This window comes from Heptranchias perlo, chromosome 30 (genome assembly GCF_035084215.1).
Source record: "Heptranchias perlo isolate sHepPer1 chromosome 30, sHepPer1.hap1, whole genome shotgun sequence".
Taxonomy (NCBI): Eukaryota; Metazoa; Chordata; class Chondrichthyes; order Hexanchiformes; family Hexanchidae; genus Heptranchias; species Heptranchias perlo.
The window spans coordinates 20,816,691-20,835,928 of NC_090354.1; the positions used below are offsets into that span (position 1 = coordinate 20,816,691).

The 19,238-nt window shown below is 41.6% G+C and overlaps 1 protein-coding gene across 1 annotated transcript in view; it reads left to right on the forward strand.

Annotated features, from left to right (window-relative positions):
- Positions 1-1,876: 1,876 nt before the first annotated feature.
- The window catches only part of LOC137299980 (BMP and activin membrane-bound inhibitor homolog), a 35,028-nt gene continuing 17,666 nt past the window's right edge, over positions 1,877-19,238 (forward strand). Inside the window, exon 1 of the mRNA XM_067969033.1 lies at positions 1,877-2,324. Within this exon, the coding sequence (XP_067825134.1) occupies positions 2,249-2,324 (76 nt within the window). The 5' untranslated portion in view covers positions 1,877-2,248. The remainder of the gene's footprint in view (positions 2,325-19,238) is intronic.

Genomic DNA, 19,238 nt, shown 5'->3' on the forward strand with positions numbered 1-19,238 from the left:
ACCAATGTTTGCCCAGCCATGACAACAGACCTAATGCACCAATGCATTTCACCTCAACAATATTACAGGTAAATCAAATGTTATTGTGCATATAAAAGTAATATAGTATTAATTGTCTTTATCTGAGGTAGTAACTTTAAATGGATAGATGATATGTAAAATATCTCTAGGCAAAGTCTACAATACTATACTAATTCTGTGCAAGAAATCAACAATATGTTCAAAAGATGAAACAGATTGACCAAACAAAAATATCATCATAGTGACGTGAGTTGGCGTGATAAGAGATCTAAAATGTTTCTGTTTACATATCTGTGAAAAACTGGCTGCTGAGTTTTGGGAACATGGCCCTTTGGATTGGGATGAGGAGAGGAGAGGATAGGGGCACCTCAGCCACAGAAGAGATGGTTGCTGACGTCACTGGTAATTAAAAAGAGCTTTTGCTTTAGTTTAGTGTTCTGGCTGCCGACACATTGGCCTTGCACAGTTGACCCTTGTATTGAATTTGGTTTCACTAACTATGATGAAAACGCTTTATCCAGTTTAAAACTTTTGTTTAATTGTTGCCAAATACAGCTATATAAATGCAGCACCTTTAACGCAGAAAAACATCCCAAGGCCATTCACAGAGTTCTATTTCTGAACTGAAACAACACAGTTGCTTAAAAAAACCTACGAACGACCATCTGTTGCATACATGAAGGCCTATATTTCTCAGAAAAATAATCAGTGCATCTAAAAGTGCCAAATTTGTCAGCTTTATCTAAAGAGGAGCATTATCCGAGGGTGACTATTTTTATTTGGAATTCTCACCTCTCTACATTTTTACCTCTGTGAGTGGCAAGTTTCCAAAACTGGGCAACCTGTTAAGGGCAAATCCATTGAGGCCAGGAGACAACGATTTCCACACAGTGGCTTCAATCTGGGTGAACTGCAATAATGTAAGACGTGGGAGGGGAGGAATCCCCAACGGCTACCTCCATGAATCAGTGAGGCATTTTATAGTTTTAAAGAAATAGATCAGGGCCGATCATTTCTCCTTCTCCAATTTGCTCTTCCCTCCATATGTGCTGTTTTGTGTTAGAGTATGATTCTACAGGCATCAGCCACTCTCCATTCTTCATTTGTTTGTGTTGGCAACCTATTCAGTCAAGGGGCCATATCCTCACTTGACATCCACATTACACACACTTTCCAGCAGGGGTCACTGGATAGCAATCCATAGTGGGAGCCCCTGGCTGATTTCTTAACATTTTATTTTTGAGTCTGCTCCGTAAATATGCATTTGGGTTAAATATGATTTTCCTTTGGATGGGACTTTAACTAGAGGCTCTGTCTGCCTGTTCACAAAGGAGCCTGGGTGCTCCCAGTGCACACCCCTCAATCGGCCAACAACCCTCAAAACGGCATCAAAAACAGAATTGTCCCCTTGCTGATCTTGCTGTTCATAAAATAACTGTAAACAATTTTACAACACCAAGTTATAGTCCAGCAATTTTATTTTAAATTCACAAGCTTTCGGAGGCTTCCTCCTTCCTCCTTCCTCAGGTAAATTTACCTGAGGAAGGAGGAAGGAGGAAGCCTCCGAAAGCTTGTGAATTTAAAATAAAATTGCTGGACTATAACTTGGTGTTGTAAAATTGTTTACAATTGTCAACCCCAGTCCATCACCGGCATCTCCACATCATAAAATAACTGCCCCGTTTGCCAATTCAGCAACAGTCACTGCCTCTCAGGGTAACTCATTGTCTGTGGGACCTTCTGAGAGATGTGATGAGGTTCTATATGGATGTCAGTTTCTTTTCTATCTGGTGGCGTTGGGTCATGAGCATCTCAGTGTCAAGTTATCACAGCACCGCCGATCTTTAAAGACAGAGGGCAGTACCGAGCTTCAGTGTGAAACCAGGAAGTTTCGGAGTGAGCCCACTCGCTGATGCTGCTGCACGGTCACAAGGACCGAGAAGATGGGCTATTTCTAGGTGAACTTCTCTCGACATCACCATCATCATCCGTGGATCCGCTCTACTCGGAACTTGCTCTGGCGTGGCAGTTAGCCGGATTTTCAGCGGCAGAAACAAAGAAATAATAGAGAGAGAGAGAAAAAAAAGTTCAGTGCCTTGGAGGAGGGGAAAAGTTGAGAATAAAAGTGGAGCTGGTGTTTACATGGGGTTCTTGCTGGGGACTGAGGCGCTGCTCCGACGGGATAAAAGTGCAGTGAACTGGGGGGAAAGTGACCTAAACTTAGTCAATGGATCGACATCCAAACTTGATGGCTGTGTGGCTGCAGTTGGAATTATGTGTCATTACCATCCTGTTTACAAAAGGCAAGTAAAGTTACTGTCAAATAACAACTGAAATAATCATATTGAACACGTTTGGGAACAAATCGGGCGAAGCAACTTTTATAAACTTTTAAAGTTAAAAAATGTATTTTATAAACTCAAGTTTCCGAATAGTTCTCTCTATTTCTTATTTCTGGCTTTCAATTTTAATTTACGTTTTCTGATATTTGTCTTTTATCGAAATTCTATAAGCGAAATTAGAAATGCACAGATGTCCGCTCTTTGAACCAATAGATAAATATTTCCTATTTTGTAAAGTGTAACCTGACAGTACAAGAGGTTTCAAGCTGCACTTTGCCGTACGGGGTTTGCGGCGCTCCTCGCTGGCCAGTAATTAAGGAGCGAGGGATGAAATGAGTTGTGACAGGGACTCACTGTGGAAGCTCACTAATGAATGTTGAGTGAGTTTCCTGGAGTGTGGAACCAAAAAAAAACCGATTAGATTATTGACCAAGTGCTTGGCCTCACACTAATTGCAGGAGAATATTTGTCATTGGTTCTTCGAGCAAATTAGAATAAAAGATCCTTTTCAAAACACAGACACTATATTTTTTCTTTTTATTTTATTCATTGCGTTTTCGTTTCTTTATGTTTTCTTCCCTCTCAAACTATCAAACTGAAATCCAACTCTTGTAAATTTCATGTTTTACTTTATTAACTTCAACTGATTCTCGAAGGAAAGCTGAAAAGTCCTAATTTGTTACAGATGAAAGCCTCAGTAATTCAGGCTCTTTCCAATGACCCGAGCTAAGCCAGCCAGGCTGACAATGATCTGATGAAAGGGGTTGTTTAGGGGTCAGTCATTGTTATAAACATTGTTTCAAGTTTACAAAGCGTGTGGATGAAATTGGGTTGAAGACACTAACCATTAATGTTTCCTATTTCAGCTACTTACCCATAGGGTCCTCCTCATTATCATTAATAACAGCCCAGAAATTACACGCTGTGATATTGGCACACTAATGCTTAACACATTTGTATGAAATTACTTTCTCCATATTAATGGGAACATTGGCATGTTTATTTTTAAATAGCCCAGTTAAAATAGCAAAGTAATTTCATAGCAACATGTTAAGCCTTTGAAAACTAGTAGCACATAATGCACCCTCTAAGTTAATAACTATATAATAAGTAATTATGCTGTTTAAATCCCTTTATGGCCTGAACCCTCCCTATCGATATAACCTTCTCCAGGCCTATAAACCACCCCCCCTACCCACTGAACTCTCTGTTCCTCCGACCCCATCCTTTAGTGCATCCCCCTCCCTTTGCCCCACCACTGGCGGCCATTCCTTCAGTACCTTGGCCCCCCATGCTATGGAATTCCCTGCTTAAACCTCCCTGCCTCTCCATCGTCCTCTGCTCCTTAAAACTCACCTCTTTGACCAAGCATTTGGTCATCCCTCCTAATATCTCCTTCTTTGGTTTGGTGTCCATTTATTTCTGATCACGCCTCTATGAATTGCTTTGGGATATTTTTCTATGTCCAACGCATTATATAGATGCAAGTTGTTGCTGCTGTTGTACCAACATGTGCTAAAAGCATTAACTACATATATAGAATAATCTGGTTGAAAATTTATCATTAAATTAATTGGCACAACCGCTGGTGGGGAGGGGGGCAGAGAGAAGATGTGCCCCCCCATTTTATTTGGGATGGGTCATGTTCCCCCTGTCTCCCCCACTCCCATAAACGCACCCATGTCTGCCCCAATTCTTTAAACCTCTGAATGTAACAATTTAAAAAGGTTTGCTCCATTTCAATTTATAAAAAATGACACATTTGGATGGCGATGTCTTTTATTTCCCATGTGAGTTGGTTTTACACCGACTAACAATAAAATTTAAATCACCCGTTTTTAGGTCTGCGCAATAATTAACTGATTGAAAGTTATTGTATCTAGTCCAGCTATGATTTATTAAGTGTCCTCTCTGTAAAATATGCTCCGGAGGATTCAATAAATGATGAGGAAAGAATCAGGAAATTTCAGAAGATTCCTAACTTCCAATGAAGTCAGAGGCTGGGGAGAATTGATTGAAATATTTAATTTAAGGAAATTTGATTCATTGCTGATGAAAATACTAATGTTTGTTTTACATAAACAAGTTGTATATCCTGGAAAAAAAAATGAAAACGCAAATGGAATGACAGCAATTGAATTCCAAGAGGCAACTCAATAACTTGCATTGATCCCATTGACTCCCAACCAGAAAGCTGCTGCTCTGGACTCCCCGAGCTGTGGAGATGCCTCTAACACTTGTGTGGTCTGGCAACTGTGGAAATATAAAAATAGTCTTTCCTAACACTGACCGTCTTTGTCTGATTGCTGAACACACGTGCAGCTTCTGGCTACATTCGGTGTTGTACAACTTTTAAAGCCCACTTTACGGGATCATCGCAACGAAAGGGGTTCTCATTCTGAGCAGCAGCCAACATGAGTTTGAAAAAATGTTTTAATTTAAGCTGTAGAGTCACACAACAGGCAGTATGTTGCCTTTCCAATGCTCTGTAGCACTGAGTGATGGGACGAGGATGTAATAAAGTGTCCAACAGGAAAATGGCATCTTACCCACCATCTCCATTCTTGTCATGCCCATTTAACTCTCCGCAGTACCTCCCCCCCCCCGGCCCCCCCTTCACCCGGCCACCAAAGGTAAATGAGGCAGCTTTCCAAAATATCTGCTTAAATATACATCCTTGACCAGACTGGCACATTTCCATGGTCCCAGCAATTTAGGAGCTATGATAATCCACACAACATCTGATCACTTCTACCTGCATTAATTCACATGACTCTTGCTCTTGTTCCTGACCATATATTTTATCCAGCTTTTAAAATGTGCTATAACAGTGTTTACTGCTTTAACTCACAGTCAATTCCTCATCTCTGTAGGGAAAAAAGTCCTCCTACTCACTGGTCTCACTTGAGGCTACTTAATGTTGTACTTCTGCTCTCCAGTTCTGTCCTCTCAATCCAAGTTAAATAATCTGCTCACATCTACATTATTAGCATTTTAAAAACTGGAGTCTGTTTGTTTTTGCATCTGTGATTGGCCACACACTGAGTTCTCAAATTCAACCATGGCATGGGGCTGGGTTGGGGGGTGCGGGTGGTGGGGGTGAAGAGCCACAATGGAAACTGATGCTTCCAGTAGGGAGTGGCTGCTCTGGACACTCACAGGCACCTGCTGCTGGAAGAGCCACATTGGCACAAAACTAGGAGTAGGTTGTGTACCTATCTTGACAGGTGGAGTATAGTGTAGGAGGGTACAGTGTAGGAGGGAACGGTGTAGGAGAGTACGGTGTAGGAGAGTACGGTGTAGCAGAGTACAGGGTAGGAGTGTACGGTATAGCAGGGTACAGTGTAGGAGAGTACGGTGTAGGGGGGTACGGTGTAGCAGGGTACGGTGTAGGAGAGTACGGTGTATCAGGGTGCATTGTAGCAGGGTACGGTGTAGGAGAGTACGGTGTATCAGGGTGCATTGTAGCAGGGTACGGTGTAGGAGAGTACGGTGTAGCAGAGTACAATGTAGGAGTGTACGGTGTAGCAGAGTACAGTGTAGGAGTGTACGGTGTAGCAGAGTACAGTGTAGGAGTGTACGGTGTAGCAGAGTACAGTGTAGGGGGGTACGGTGTAGCAGAGCACAGCGTAGGAGTGTACGGTGTAGCAGAGCACAGTGTAGGGAGGTACGGTGTAGCAGAGTACAGTGTAGGAGTGTACGGTGTAGCAGAGTACAGTGTAGGAGTGTACGGTGTAGCAGAGTACAGTGTAGGAGTGTACGGTGTAGCAGAATACAGTGTAGGAGTGTAGGGTGTAGCAGAGCACAGTATAGGAGTGTACGGTGTAGCAGAGTACAGTGTAGGAGTGTACAGTGTAGCAGAGTACAGTGTAGGAGTGTACGGTGTATCAGAGTACAGTGTAGGAGTGTACGGTGTAGCAGAGTACATTGTAGGGAGGTACGGTGTAGCAGAGCACAGTGTAGGAGTGTACGGTGTAGCAGAGCACAGTGTAGGAGGGTACGGTGTAGCAGAGTACAGTGTAGGAGTGTACGGTGTAGCAGAGTACAGTGTAGGAGTGTACGGTGTATCAGAGTACAGTGTAGGAGTGTACGGTGTAGCAGAGTACAGTGTAGGAGTGTACGGTGTAGCAGAGCACAGTGTAGGAGGGTACGGTGTAGCAGAGTACAGTGTAGGAGTGTACGGTGTATCAGAGTACAGTGTAGGGAGGTACGGTGTAGCAGAATACAGTGTAGGAGTGTACGGTGTAGCAGAATACAGTGTAGGAGTGTACGGTGTAGCAGAGTACAGTGTAGGAGTGTACGGTGTATCAGAGTACAGTGTAGGAGTGTACGGTGTATCAGAGTACAGTGTAGGAGTGTACGGTGTAGCAGAATACAGTGTAGGAGTGTACGGTGTAGCAGAGTACAGTGTAGGAGTGTACGGTGTAGCAGAGTACAGTGTAGGAGTGTACGGTGTATCAGAGTACAGTGTAGGAGTGTACGGTGTATCAGAGTACAGTGTAGGAGTGTACGGTGTATCAGAGTACAGTGTAGGAGTGTATGGTGTATCAGAGTACAGTGTAGGAGTGTACGGTGTAGCAGAGTACAGTGTAGGAGTGTACGGTGTATCAGAGTACAGTGTAGGAGTGTACGGTGTAGCAGAGTACAGTGTAGGAGTGTACGGTGTATCAGAGTACAGTGTAGGAGTGTACGGTGTAGCAGAGTACAGTGTAGGAGTGTACGGTGTCGTAGAGTACAGTGTAGGAGGGTACGGTGTCGTAGAGTACAGTGTAGGAGTGTACGGTGTCGTAGAGTACAGTGTAGGAGTGTACAGTGTCGTAGAGTACAGTGTAGGAGTGTACAGTGTCGTAGAGTACAGTGTAGGAGGGTACATACAATATAGCTCACATATAGTGCAGGAGACCTAAAGGACAGGACTAGGATAAAATATAAAACAGCCATACATAAACAACTCTCTGTGCCAGAAAATGTAATAAAAGTGGAAACATTGTGATTAAAATGCTTGCGTGCTATAAAGCTCTTATGTGATGGAATTCAGTGGAAAAAGATTTTAATTTGCACTCATCAGTTATTACCTTACTTATCGAAATAAATATCAAGTCTGCATACATGAGGAGATGAAATTTCCTATTAACAATAAACAGGAGAATGTTTTGCCTCATAATTAATAAACTGTTGACAAAATTGCAGGAATATGTGGTTTTGAATTGCATGATTTATGAGAATGAGATTTAATTAGTGAGCCACGAGTTATGGAGGATATAAAAACATTTTTTGGCTGGGAAATTCCTCGGAGCTGCTCCTATTTCGACGGCGTTCTGCACCAGAAGTGCGACAGAAACCTGTGAGGAAATTCCCAACCAATATCCTGTTTTTCATTTAAAAGGAATTTTCATCCCTTTTACTGTGTCAAAAGGCAGTTGCATCAGTGTGGAAATGGTGCACTCCACATTCCCCACCATACTCCCACAAAAAAAGTTCGACAAATTTGCGCTACCAGTGTGGTAACTGAGTCATGCAGAGCAGAGAGGCCCCAGGTTGTGTTCCTAATCTGTGTTGTGTTCACTGGGACAGAAGTGGGGCTGTAACTCCTTCTAGTGATGTCGCTGTGAAGACAGTAGAAAAGAACTCCCAGAGCTCCTGATCACCATCCTGTGATCCCTGCTGGAAAGCGAGGAGATATGGATTTTGGCGATGCCTTTATAGTTAAATAGCTTGACAAACTATAGGGCTAGGGCCTCCTAAAAAAAGGCCTGCCCAATTTACTAGTGGCCTCGGTTATTGTTGCGCCCATTTTAGGCCCATTAAATGAGCGCCACAGTGTTAAATTTAGACCCCTAAGTTCCTTCCACTATTTCCCCTAAAAAAATACATCAGTACTATTAACATCTCCGTAGCCTTTAATCACTCTTTTCAATAAAGAGACTCCCTTTAAAAAGGTGCCAATTGACCCCATATCAACTACTGTACCTGCTTTGGGAGTCTGGTAAAACAAGTTTTTCTAATCTTAATCTTGCCCAAGAGTTCTGAATGTTCTGCTGGTGTCCTCTAGTATTATAATTATTGTCCAAGTTAAATAATTTGCTTACTTCAGTCTTATCTATACCTTGTATTATTTTAAAACCTTTTTATTTGTGAATTCTTGTGCCCATCAAGATTAAGGATTTCAGTGACTGGGGAATAGAAAGTGTTTTCATTGTTTGCATTAGTTGACATGAAGCACTCTCAAGTCAGACATAGCGTGGGTCAGGTGTAAAGTTAAGCTCACTGCCAATTACTGGGCCCTAAAACTGCCTCCGAAGATGCTTCCTTTCACGTTGGATTCTGAATCAGGTGATCCTGGATCAATCCAATTGTTCCCTGGATCAACTGGGCAGTTTTACCAATGTAGGTTGCACGGTTGCATAGAATATTCAACATGAGTAGGCATATGGGGCTGACAGATGCTGCAGTGACGTAATTATTTTGCACCAAAAACATTGGCATTCGTTCTTAGAATCTTTACCAGGAACAGATTGCATCAAATGCGCAGTTGTGTAGGTCTGATGCCTGCTGTAAACTCCTCTCTCTCAGTCTTCGGACTCTGCTGTTTTCTGAAGGAACTTCATATGACCCTAACCCAAATCAGAGTGGCGAAATGGGTCAGTGATTTCACTGCACTGGGTTCTCTGCAGCACAGGAGAAGCCCTATCAAGGGATGTCTGGAGTCTGTTCCAGTTTGCTCCTGGCAATGTTATACTCTCTTTATTGCCAGTTACTGGATTGAGCAGGAAATTTGGAATGCTCCATTGTTCAAATGCAAGGAGTATCTGTTAAGATTGCTACATGGACCCAAACTCATTTTACTCAGGACCCGTATGACTGTCAGAAAGAGGAGACTGTTCATCCATCTGGGATGGAATGAAACTCAGATCCCATAGGCGAAAAGGCAAGTGATCTAATTACACTGCACCACCCAGTGCCCTTTAAAAACATGTTTGGAAAGATTTTGTTGTCTATTCCGAAGTACTTTACACAGGAACAGGAATGTGCAGTGCTCAGATTCAATGTTTATCATTGCACTTTAAGTGATGGAATGTAAGGAGTACAAATTTCAAAATGATATTTTTTAAGATTGTGCCAACTGATTATTCTTATGATTAAATATTCATCTTGAGTTGCTAAGTTAGCTCTGCTGCGTGAGCTGAGGCAGTTGATCTGCAGGAGACCACGCACAAATGAGCCTTAGCGCACATGGATTAAATGTTTCTTTTAACACAATTACATGTTGCCTACCCAATAAACAAAAGATTAAAAATACATTTGCCTGTTTGTTTTGTTGTTGCAGTGATGCCACCAGCCTTTTGGTAGAACAGGATTTGAACGGCTGGTTCAAGTGTATGTAAACTACTCCATCATGGCATAGCCAGCTGGGTCAATAAGACAATTAGTCAATTATTGAATCCATCTGTGGATCCTATTCATCTTCTGGCACTTTCCTGCCTATCTATATGAGTGACAGTAATAGTTGGCCACTTGGTTGTAAATATGCCAAAATTTGAACATTTTAAAAACCTTTTCCTGTTAAGTTTTCTTTTAAATAAATATGCATTAAAGCATTTGCAATGGAACAGTGAGCAACTTTATTTTTTGATTAAATGATGCTTTACTTGACGCCCTTTTCCTTTACGTCTTAGCTCTTTTTGGAGATTGTTATCTGTCCCTTCATTGCATAAAACCAGTATCATTCTGGTGAATCTGCGCTGCACTCCCTCCAAAGCCAATATATCCTTCCAGGGCACTAGGACCAATTGTGGCACCCCACTGATGCCCAAGCTGCGATCTTGGCAAGACCTGACATCAAAACTAGAACTTTCCTGGTCTGTATGGTTCATTTCTAGGCACTGCATTTAACAACCGAGGCATCAGGGAGCTTAGATTAGAATTTTTGACAGCAATTTGTTATCAAGACATCGAAAGCTGACCCTGTATGGATTTAGTGCAAGCTAGGGAAATGTTACGGCTGAAGTCAGCACAAGATCTGGGATACTTTTGGAATTTCAGAGGATTCCCGTTGCTGTCGCTTTCAGATTCTGAGATAGATGTCTAACTAGAAGCAGGAAGTGACATTCCCAGGGCTTCTTTCCAATGTGAAGTGGTTTTCCTCTGAGAAACAGTTAAGAGGAATCACTCTGCAGGAACATCACTTTGCAGGAAGCTGGATAGTTTTTACAGTGACTCCTCCGCCACATCTTGTGGTGCCCTTGATTACACTCTCTAATGAAGAGAGGCTGTGCGAGGAGTACAGTGATGATTAGACTGAAGTCATGCTGTGGGATATTGGTAACAGATGCATTATTGCATTCGTATAAAATTCCACTATTTTAACAAAGGCATTTTAAATAAGTTAACACTTTTATTAAGCAGCAGACAGAGGAATTTCATAAAAACTGGTTAACCCATTTGTTACTGATACCACAACACAATTTCAACCCCAGAGTGTTTTTTAAAGAAAAAGTCAATAATAAAAAGCGATATCACATAAAAAGGGAAGTGTTTATCAGAGAAAACTGGGCTTTAGAAAGGAGAGACAATAAGTGATTTGTAGTAAGATGTCATCGCCCATGGAAACATATTGGATGTATACGGTGCATGTCTCTGTGGCATAGGGTATACAGATTTATCACTGTTCAGAGAGAGGAGGAGAAAATTGAAGGAGAAAAAAAATCTCATTTACGGGCTTCTTTATATAGCCCCATATTTATTCCATTTGCTTAGTGAAGTGCGTGCTCTCTGCTGATTGGCTGAGAACACGCCCACTCCGATCCCTAGGATCCATGCAATTGGTCAGTTTTCAGATCAATCACAGGGAATCTTTCTTCCCCCTTCAGTTCTTCCCCAACTTCTTGTCATAAGACAAAGAAAAGAATGAAGGAGGGAAATGAGCAGAAAGAAACCACACGGGCAGTCTCAAACAAGCAGGGATGTTTCAAAAGAATCCTCTTGGCTGGCATCACCAGGGAGTGTCTTCTGCAGTGTTTATTGGGGAAATGGAGATGGCCAGGCTCAAAATGGGAAATGCTTTTTAAAATGCAACTTCCTGCGATAGTTCTGAGGTAAGTACTTATCATTCACAAGATTCGTCTCTCCAGTCATCTTCTCTTTTAAAGGACTCCTGTGGGACTTTTTCCCACTGTTTATAACAGCAATTATTTTCTTTATTTGTCTTTGGGATGTGGGCGTCACTGGCCAACCAATATTTATTGCCCATCCCTAGTTGTCCTGAGGGCATTAACCACATGTAAGCCAGACTGCGTAGAGCTGGCTGGTTTCTTTCCCTGAAGAACAGTCCCACACAACAACAACAACAACAACAACAACTTTAACATAGCAAAATGTCCCAAGGAGTTTCACAGGGTGTTCTCAAACAAAATTTGACATTCAAGCCACATAAGGCGATATTAGGTGACCAAAAGCTTGGTCAAAGAGGTAGATTTTAAAGAACATCTTAAAGAAGGAGAGAGAGGCAGAGGGGCAGAGAGGTTTAGGAAGGGAATTCTGGAACTAAGGGCCTAGGCAGCTGAAGGCACGGCAGCCAATGGTGCAGTGATTAAGATCGGAGACGCGCAAGAGGCAAGAATTGGAGAGGCGCAGTGATCTCGGAGAGTTGTAGGGCTGGAGGAGGTCACAGAGATAGGGAGGGGCGAGGCCATGGAGGAATTTGAAAACAAGGATGAGAATTTTAAAATCGTGGCGTTGCCAGACCGGGAGTCAATGTAAGTCAGTGAGCACAGTGGTGATGGGTGAACCAGTTGGGTTTTTACGACAATCCTGCAGCTTTCGCTATCATTTTTCTGGTGTTAACCCGCAAATTACCAGAAATATTGAATTCAACTTGCCATGGTGGAATTACGAATTCACAATCTCTGGCTTGCTAGCCCAGTACCATAGCCATTAGGCTACTGTACCATATGCTAATGTACATTGTGGTGCAAGTAATTGAATTTCTTGTATGTAATGTCATTGTGACAGAGAGGATGGCTTTAGGCTCCTCCTCCTCCTCCTTCCTATCTCCACAAACAGTTTCAGTCACTCTCTTTTAAGTAAAAATGCTTCCATATTAATAGTAATAATGTGAGCTGTAGCTTTGGGAAAATCCTGCTCACTCTTCCAAGGAATCAACTGAATTCATAGCATAAAGAAAGCAGCAGGGAATCCTTAACATCTGTTCTGTTAAGAGGTGCGTGTCTGTTTCATCTTTTATTAATGTGCTGCATTAAATATTGCTGCGGCCGGGCTATTTATAAATGTTTTAACCAAAAAGGTGCCTTGAACATCAGTGACTCTGTGGCTCATGCACAGACTATTTGTGGATTATGAATAGTTATCCAATATGCCAATTATCCTTTACTGTACTAACAAACTTTGGAAATGTTAAACACTGCATCTCAAAAAAAAGAAATGAAAGGCCGGATTTTAACCTAACATGCCTGGCAAGAACAGTTCAGATTTGGGTCAGATACCTGATTTATACCCTGCCTCACTTTACACTCCATTGAAGTCAATGCAACATAAAATCTTAGAGGGTGTAAACTGGGCATCCGACCTGTTTGTGCCTGGCGTGTTAAGTTAAATCAGGGCTTAAAGTTTGGATCCCTGGACTGTGTTGAGTTAGCTGGTCTCAGGTGTTGTGGCAATACAGTTGGACCCAGTGCCCATAAACTGGGGAAGGTTAAAAGGCAGCCAGAGCTGCCACTCCTGATCACTGCCTAATGAGCCCTGTTCGAAGATTCATGTACGTGGACATTAGTTGAGATCATGTTTGGGCTTGGTTGTGATGCCTCCCATGTTGGAACAGGCTGCATACCGAATGGCCACTTGGACGATGCACCATAGGCCTCTGGCATCCTTGCATAACTCATTGTCTTGGAGAGAGGAGAATATTGCAGCTGGGGCAGGGGGGAAGTTCTTAAGAATGATATCCATGTTAAAGCATGGGCTTCCACAGAGTGGATGGAGGCAGTGGGATATGCAGTTTATTCCAAATTAAGGTATCTGAGAGGATTATGAGGAATTACCTGATTGCAGGAACAAATCAATATTGTACTAATCATGGCAGAGATAAAAACTTAGGTTAAAAAATCTTAAATTACATCTTTCAGTCTTTCTGTCTATCTGACCTTTTATCTACAAGCCATTTTAAAACAGCATTTCAGTCCAGCTACTGTGAGCAATGTCACAAAAGATTATAGTCAGCCTTGACTCAATGATAGCACTTTCACCTACGAGTCAGAAGGTTGTAGGTTCAAGCCCCACTCCAGTGACTTGAGCATGTAATCTAGGCTGGTATTTCAGTACAGTCCTGAAGGGGTGTTGCACTGGTGGTGGTGCCGTCTTTCAAATGAGATGTAAATCCAAGGATCTGTAGACCTGTCAGTTGGCCATAAAAGATCCCACTATTCAAAAAGCAGGGGTGTTCTCCTGGAGTCCTGGCCAACATTTATTCCTCAACCAATACCATTAAAACAGATCTGGTCATTTATCTAATTGCTGTTTGTTGCACCTTGGAGCATGCAAATTGGCTGCAGTGTTTCCCTACATTATAACAGTGACTACATTTTAAAAGTAATTCAATAGCTGCGAAAGAGTTTAAAGGCACTATATAAATGCAAATTCTTTCTTTTTTCATGTAATCTTGCATCTAGCACCTACCTGTCACACTTCAGTGCCACACTTTAAAGTGTCACGTGATGTTACAGATAGAAAATAACCTCAACAAAAGAGAGAGAAAGAGCTTTACATTTAATGCTGGATTCTTCTGACCTGGAGCCTGAAATCTGCAAGCACCTTGCCATCTTCAAACCACCCTCACCAAAAGAACAATTGAACTCTAATTGATCTCAGCCTGTCTTTATTTAACAGCATTAGACTTTGTGACACAGGGACAGAGCTCTGCCTTAGCAGCAGAATAATACATTGTGTATTACATGGTATAATGCTTCTGTCCTTTTAAAATAGCACATCATCCAACTTAATGTGAGTAACATCATGGGTGATCCATTAGTTTATTAAAACAAATGCTTCTGATGTGGAAATGTTTATGCTAAACATAATTTTTTTCATAAGACGATTAACTACTCCACAGGACACAATGGTTCCTGTGCTGGTGAGGTGGGGTGGGTTGTTCAGAGAGCAGAAGGTCAGCACTGAATAGTAGGCAGGTGAGAATCAATTAATATGCTGGACTTTTGCTGGAATACCTTTGGGGAAGAAAGCATAATTCTGCAGAACCTTGCCTCGGTAGATTAAATTGGAAGGCGAAGAGTCCGTGACAGGAGAGATTGTACAGAGCCTGTGCAAGGAGCAAGCTTAATTGGCTGAAAGGCCTTTTCTTGTTCATTCTTGAGAAAGATGTTTTGGACAGAATGTGCCATTACCACATCAGATAAAGGAAGCGTTAAAGCACTAAGTTTTTTGACTGTGAGCTCCATGAAAACTCAGAAAAGGAAGGTTCACAGAAGTAATCCCGAAACTGTAGCGAGTCAGCTGATTTCAGCCAGGGTGAAAATGGGACCCAAGGTGTGCCAGCAGTGGGATAGGCATTGGCTGGCCCCATGCAAATGAGATGCGCTCCATTGACCCTGCAAACCCTAGCGTTGGAGGTCACCCGTGGGTACAACCCCAGCGCAGCCTGTGGATTTTCGGCCTGTTGATGTTTAGTAATCCTTTGTAAGTGAATTTTAGTGTAAGGATTCTGGTGGTCACTGCATTCCTTTAACATATTTGATAGTTTGTTTTCTAAGTTTTTGATTATTTTTTGTCTTTTGGCAAAAATAAAATTCTTCACTTAAAGTTGTTTCTTATCAAAATGTATCTATTTTACACAATCTTCTTCCTGCATCTTCACTTCATTGAGATGAAGGCTCATTGCATGGTCTCCTACTCTACCCCATTGTTTGCCCGAACCTCAAAAATATCGACTTCCTAACGTACCCTGAGCCTTTCCGTCCTGCTACAATTTTCAGGCTTTTAAAATCCAAGCTTAGAATCATCTAATCACTGCTTCTTGATTTATGCTTGTTTCTCTCCTACTCTCATTAACCTTGGTGATGTCCTGCACTATAGGCCTTAGCCCATCAGGTCGTTTTTTCAATTTAAGAAGCAATCTTGTTAATTGATTGTTTTTTTACTGAAAACCTTTTGAAATGAGCAGCATGGAGTTCATTTCCTCTTCTGAGGCGATTACAGTCTTGTTGGGGTGGACGACCCCAGATACTTCCTCCCAGGGAGAGATGCTCCTCTGCACCTTGAAGCAAAATTCAAGAGTAAACCTTGGAGAAAGTCAGCCGCACTTCCTCCCATCTGAAGAATGATCCATGATGAAGGGAAGAGGTAAAAACTATAACTAGAGGGAAAGAGAAAATAGAACATGGATAATAATACATTGGTAGATGGATTAATAAAACATAATTGGAGCAGCATTAATCTGTATTAGTTCCTCACTGCTTTGAATTTGAATGGGTACAGTAACATAGTGGTTATGTTACTGGACTAGTAATCCAGAGGCCTGGACTAATATTCCAGAGTCATGAGTTCAAATCCCGCCACGGCAGCTGGGGAATTTAAATTCAATTAATTAAATAAAAGTCTGGAATAAAAAAAAACTAGTATCAGTAATGGTGGCCATGAAATTATCAGATTTTCATAAAAACCCACCTGGTTCACTAATGCCCTTTAGGGAAGGAAACCTGCTGTCCTTACCCGGTCTGGCCTATATGTGACTCCAGACCCACAGCAATGTGGTTGATTCATAATTGCTCTCTGAAATGGCCTAGCAAGCCACTCAGTTGTTCGAGGCGGCGGCTCACCACCACCTTCTCAAGGGCAATTAGGGATGGGCAATAAATGCTGGCCTTGCCAACGACGCCCACATCCCATGAACGAATATTAAAAAAATTATAAAAGTCAAGTCATAAGATCTGATCTAATACAGGCAGCAGATAAAGATCCAGCAGGTTCGGTGTCACAGTAGGAGATATGGAGAGTATTCAAAAAGTTGTCTGTTGTGTTTAACACTTTTTAATTTAGAATTTTATTGTAGAAAAAGAACAGAAAAAGAAAAGGAACTTCTAAACGTACATAGCCAAAAAAGAGGTAGTAACAGCAGTATGACAGATTAGGGAAGACTAGGGGACATGGGTTTAAACAATACAAGAGTAGGAATAGATTGGATGTTAGGCAGTTCTTTTTTTCCAGAGAGTAGTGAGCCTCTGGAATACATTGCCAGCTGGTGTGGTGGGTGCAGACTCTATGCACACCTACAAGCTCGAACGGTTCTCGACTGGGGCAGAGATCGCATTGTATAGAAGGTACATGGTTTTACAGATAACGTCTGGTCATCTCCTGGACTCCAGCCATAATGCGTGTGGGGCAGGCTTCATGGACCAGTTGGTCTATTCCTGCCCATTATTTTCGTATGTTTGTATGTTTAGCTATTTTACACTAGTATAGATCAGGGAATGAGATACATTTACAGATGCAGTGGGTAGGCACCATCTGTACATTGTAAACATAAAGTGAAAAGGATAGAATGAGATTTCATGGATCACCTGGATGTTTGTTGTGTAACCTGGAGACAAGGCCATCCTGGTTGAAGCTTGGGAGTGCAGAAGAGGGGGTGACAAGCACTCCCAGTTATCTGTCCGTTACTTTAAAAAGTGAGCCTCCGAAAAGAGAGGGGAAATGAATTGGAGCAGGGAACAAAGGGAAGGAGGTGAATCCACTGAATTTGTTTGGGTCACTTGTCAACATTTTTGCATTCTGTCCTTCCATTGCAGCAGAAGAATTTATTGGATCCTTCATTGTGGCCTGAGTAACAATTGAAGCTCTGAATACCAAATGACCAGTCTACATTCTCCATATGATTTTACTCTGAATTTCAAGTTAATAATTTTCTGAAGGAGAATCTGAGAAATGTACAGAAGCAAAACTGTTGTAGATATTCTTGGAGAACAAAGTCAGTAGCTTCCCTCAGTTTTGATTTTTTTTTGGTGCATTCCCCCAAGATTTAGCGTGCAGGGCTCGATACCATTTTTCGAATGCAACAGCTGTTTGGAATGTTCAAAGACAGACTAGTTGAGGCTGGACTCCCTCTCCTGAACAGGTGCACTTTATGAAATGCTTTTATCAGAATCAGAATCATAATAACAAGTTAATTTCAGGGCACCAGCAACAGTCATAATACCAATTGGAATGACAAGCCAGGCACATCTGCATCTGTATGAAGCTGATTTGTACTTCTCCATTTTGATATGTTTTAGTCACCAAAGTAGTAAATCAAAGACAGTTGAATATACTGGCAGATAAAAGTCCTCTGAAGTCAGGCATTTTTTTGGATTCAGGACCTGAGGTAAGGTTTGATGAGTAGTTTGTTTACCTTCATAGAAATTGAAATTACACCATGGATACCAGTGTACAAATATTTTATACACTCGTCCAAAATTTCTCCCTCTGCAACTTTAGTGGAAGCTTTAATCCATTTATTTTAATGGGGTTGATGCCTGTGCTAAAATAACAGAGTGAAGAACTTCAGACAAGCTCATTAAGTGCGTATATAGCAGTATCTCACGTTGTAATGTCATTGCTATTGTGTTCTTAACAATCCCTTCATCAGGGGTTCGTTGTTCAATACAGCCATTAACTAAATGATCTCTTATCTATGTATGTAACAGTCTTGCTCTAGTGCATGCATCACACTTGAAAGTGTCACACATGCAAAGTCTGTGTCGCACTTGCTCCTAATTAGTTCAAGTATCATATCCATAATATAATAATAAATCACAACTGAAGATAAAGGACTTAAGCGGCATTTTGAAAAAAAGAATAACAAAAAGAGAAAGGCCAGTCATTATTGTTTTTTTCCCTTCTGACCTGCAGCCTGAGATTTATAAGCAGTTGCCAATCTATAAACCTCCTTCAGTAACTGCAATTAACCTTTAAGTGACCTCAGGATGTGCTTACTTGTAATAGTTATACATTGTAGCCTTAAATATAGCTCTACTTTATTATCACTAATAAATTGTATGTTCCATAGTATAATGCTCCTGTTATTAAACAGCTTATCCCCTGACTTATTTAATGCCATGGGAGATCCACTAGGGCCATATTACTTTATAACATTTGTTGAGGGAGGCCTCTTTTTTTTTGAGATTTCTTGACACAATATAGAGATGTCAACAATTCAGTTGGATTTTCCCCCTTGCATCTCCTCTGCTGAAAGTGGTAACTCACAGTCGGGTATTCTGCCACAGATTGCAGCAGCCCTTGCCCAAGAGGTCGATTTCATGTGCAAGCTTGGACAGTGAGTGTTAGCAGGCTGTTTGACTGTGGAGGCGCATCACAATTGAGCCTAATTCTTTCATTAGCGTAATGTCCACATATATGCACTTTGCAGGGCGGGGTCCCTCCACATGCATTTTCCAGAACAGGTCACGCAATAGTGACCTCTCCTCTGCCTCCAGCTAACTGAGGCCAATTGGTGGTTCAGCTGACATCAGCCAGCTCAACACGGTCAATCCTTCAATGTAAATAGTGTAGGGTGACTGGCCTATTGGATAAGACTGTATCAATGAACAATTTATTTTAAACTTAATTTTTTTCATTTGTTGCTCACTTCAACGCAGATGTAAAGCTGTAATTTTTTGCACCAGTGCATTTTTGCTATATGCTTAGCATTTTCCAAACAATTTAAAGAAGTATTTGGGATTCCAAGGTCTCTAACCAGAAATGTTTTTACACTTTTTGTTTAATTACAAACTGACAGCTTAAGATACAGCAGCAGATCTGAAACATACATGTCTTAACGTCGCTGACTATTGACCCTGGCCTGGCTCCCAA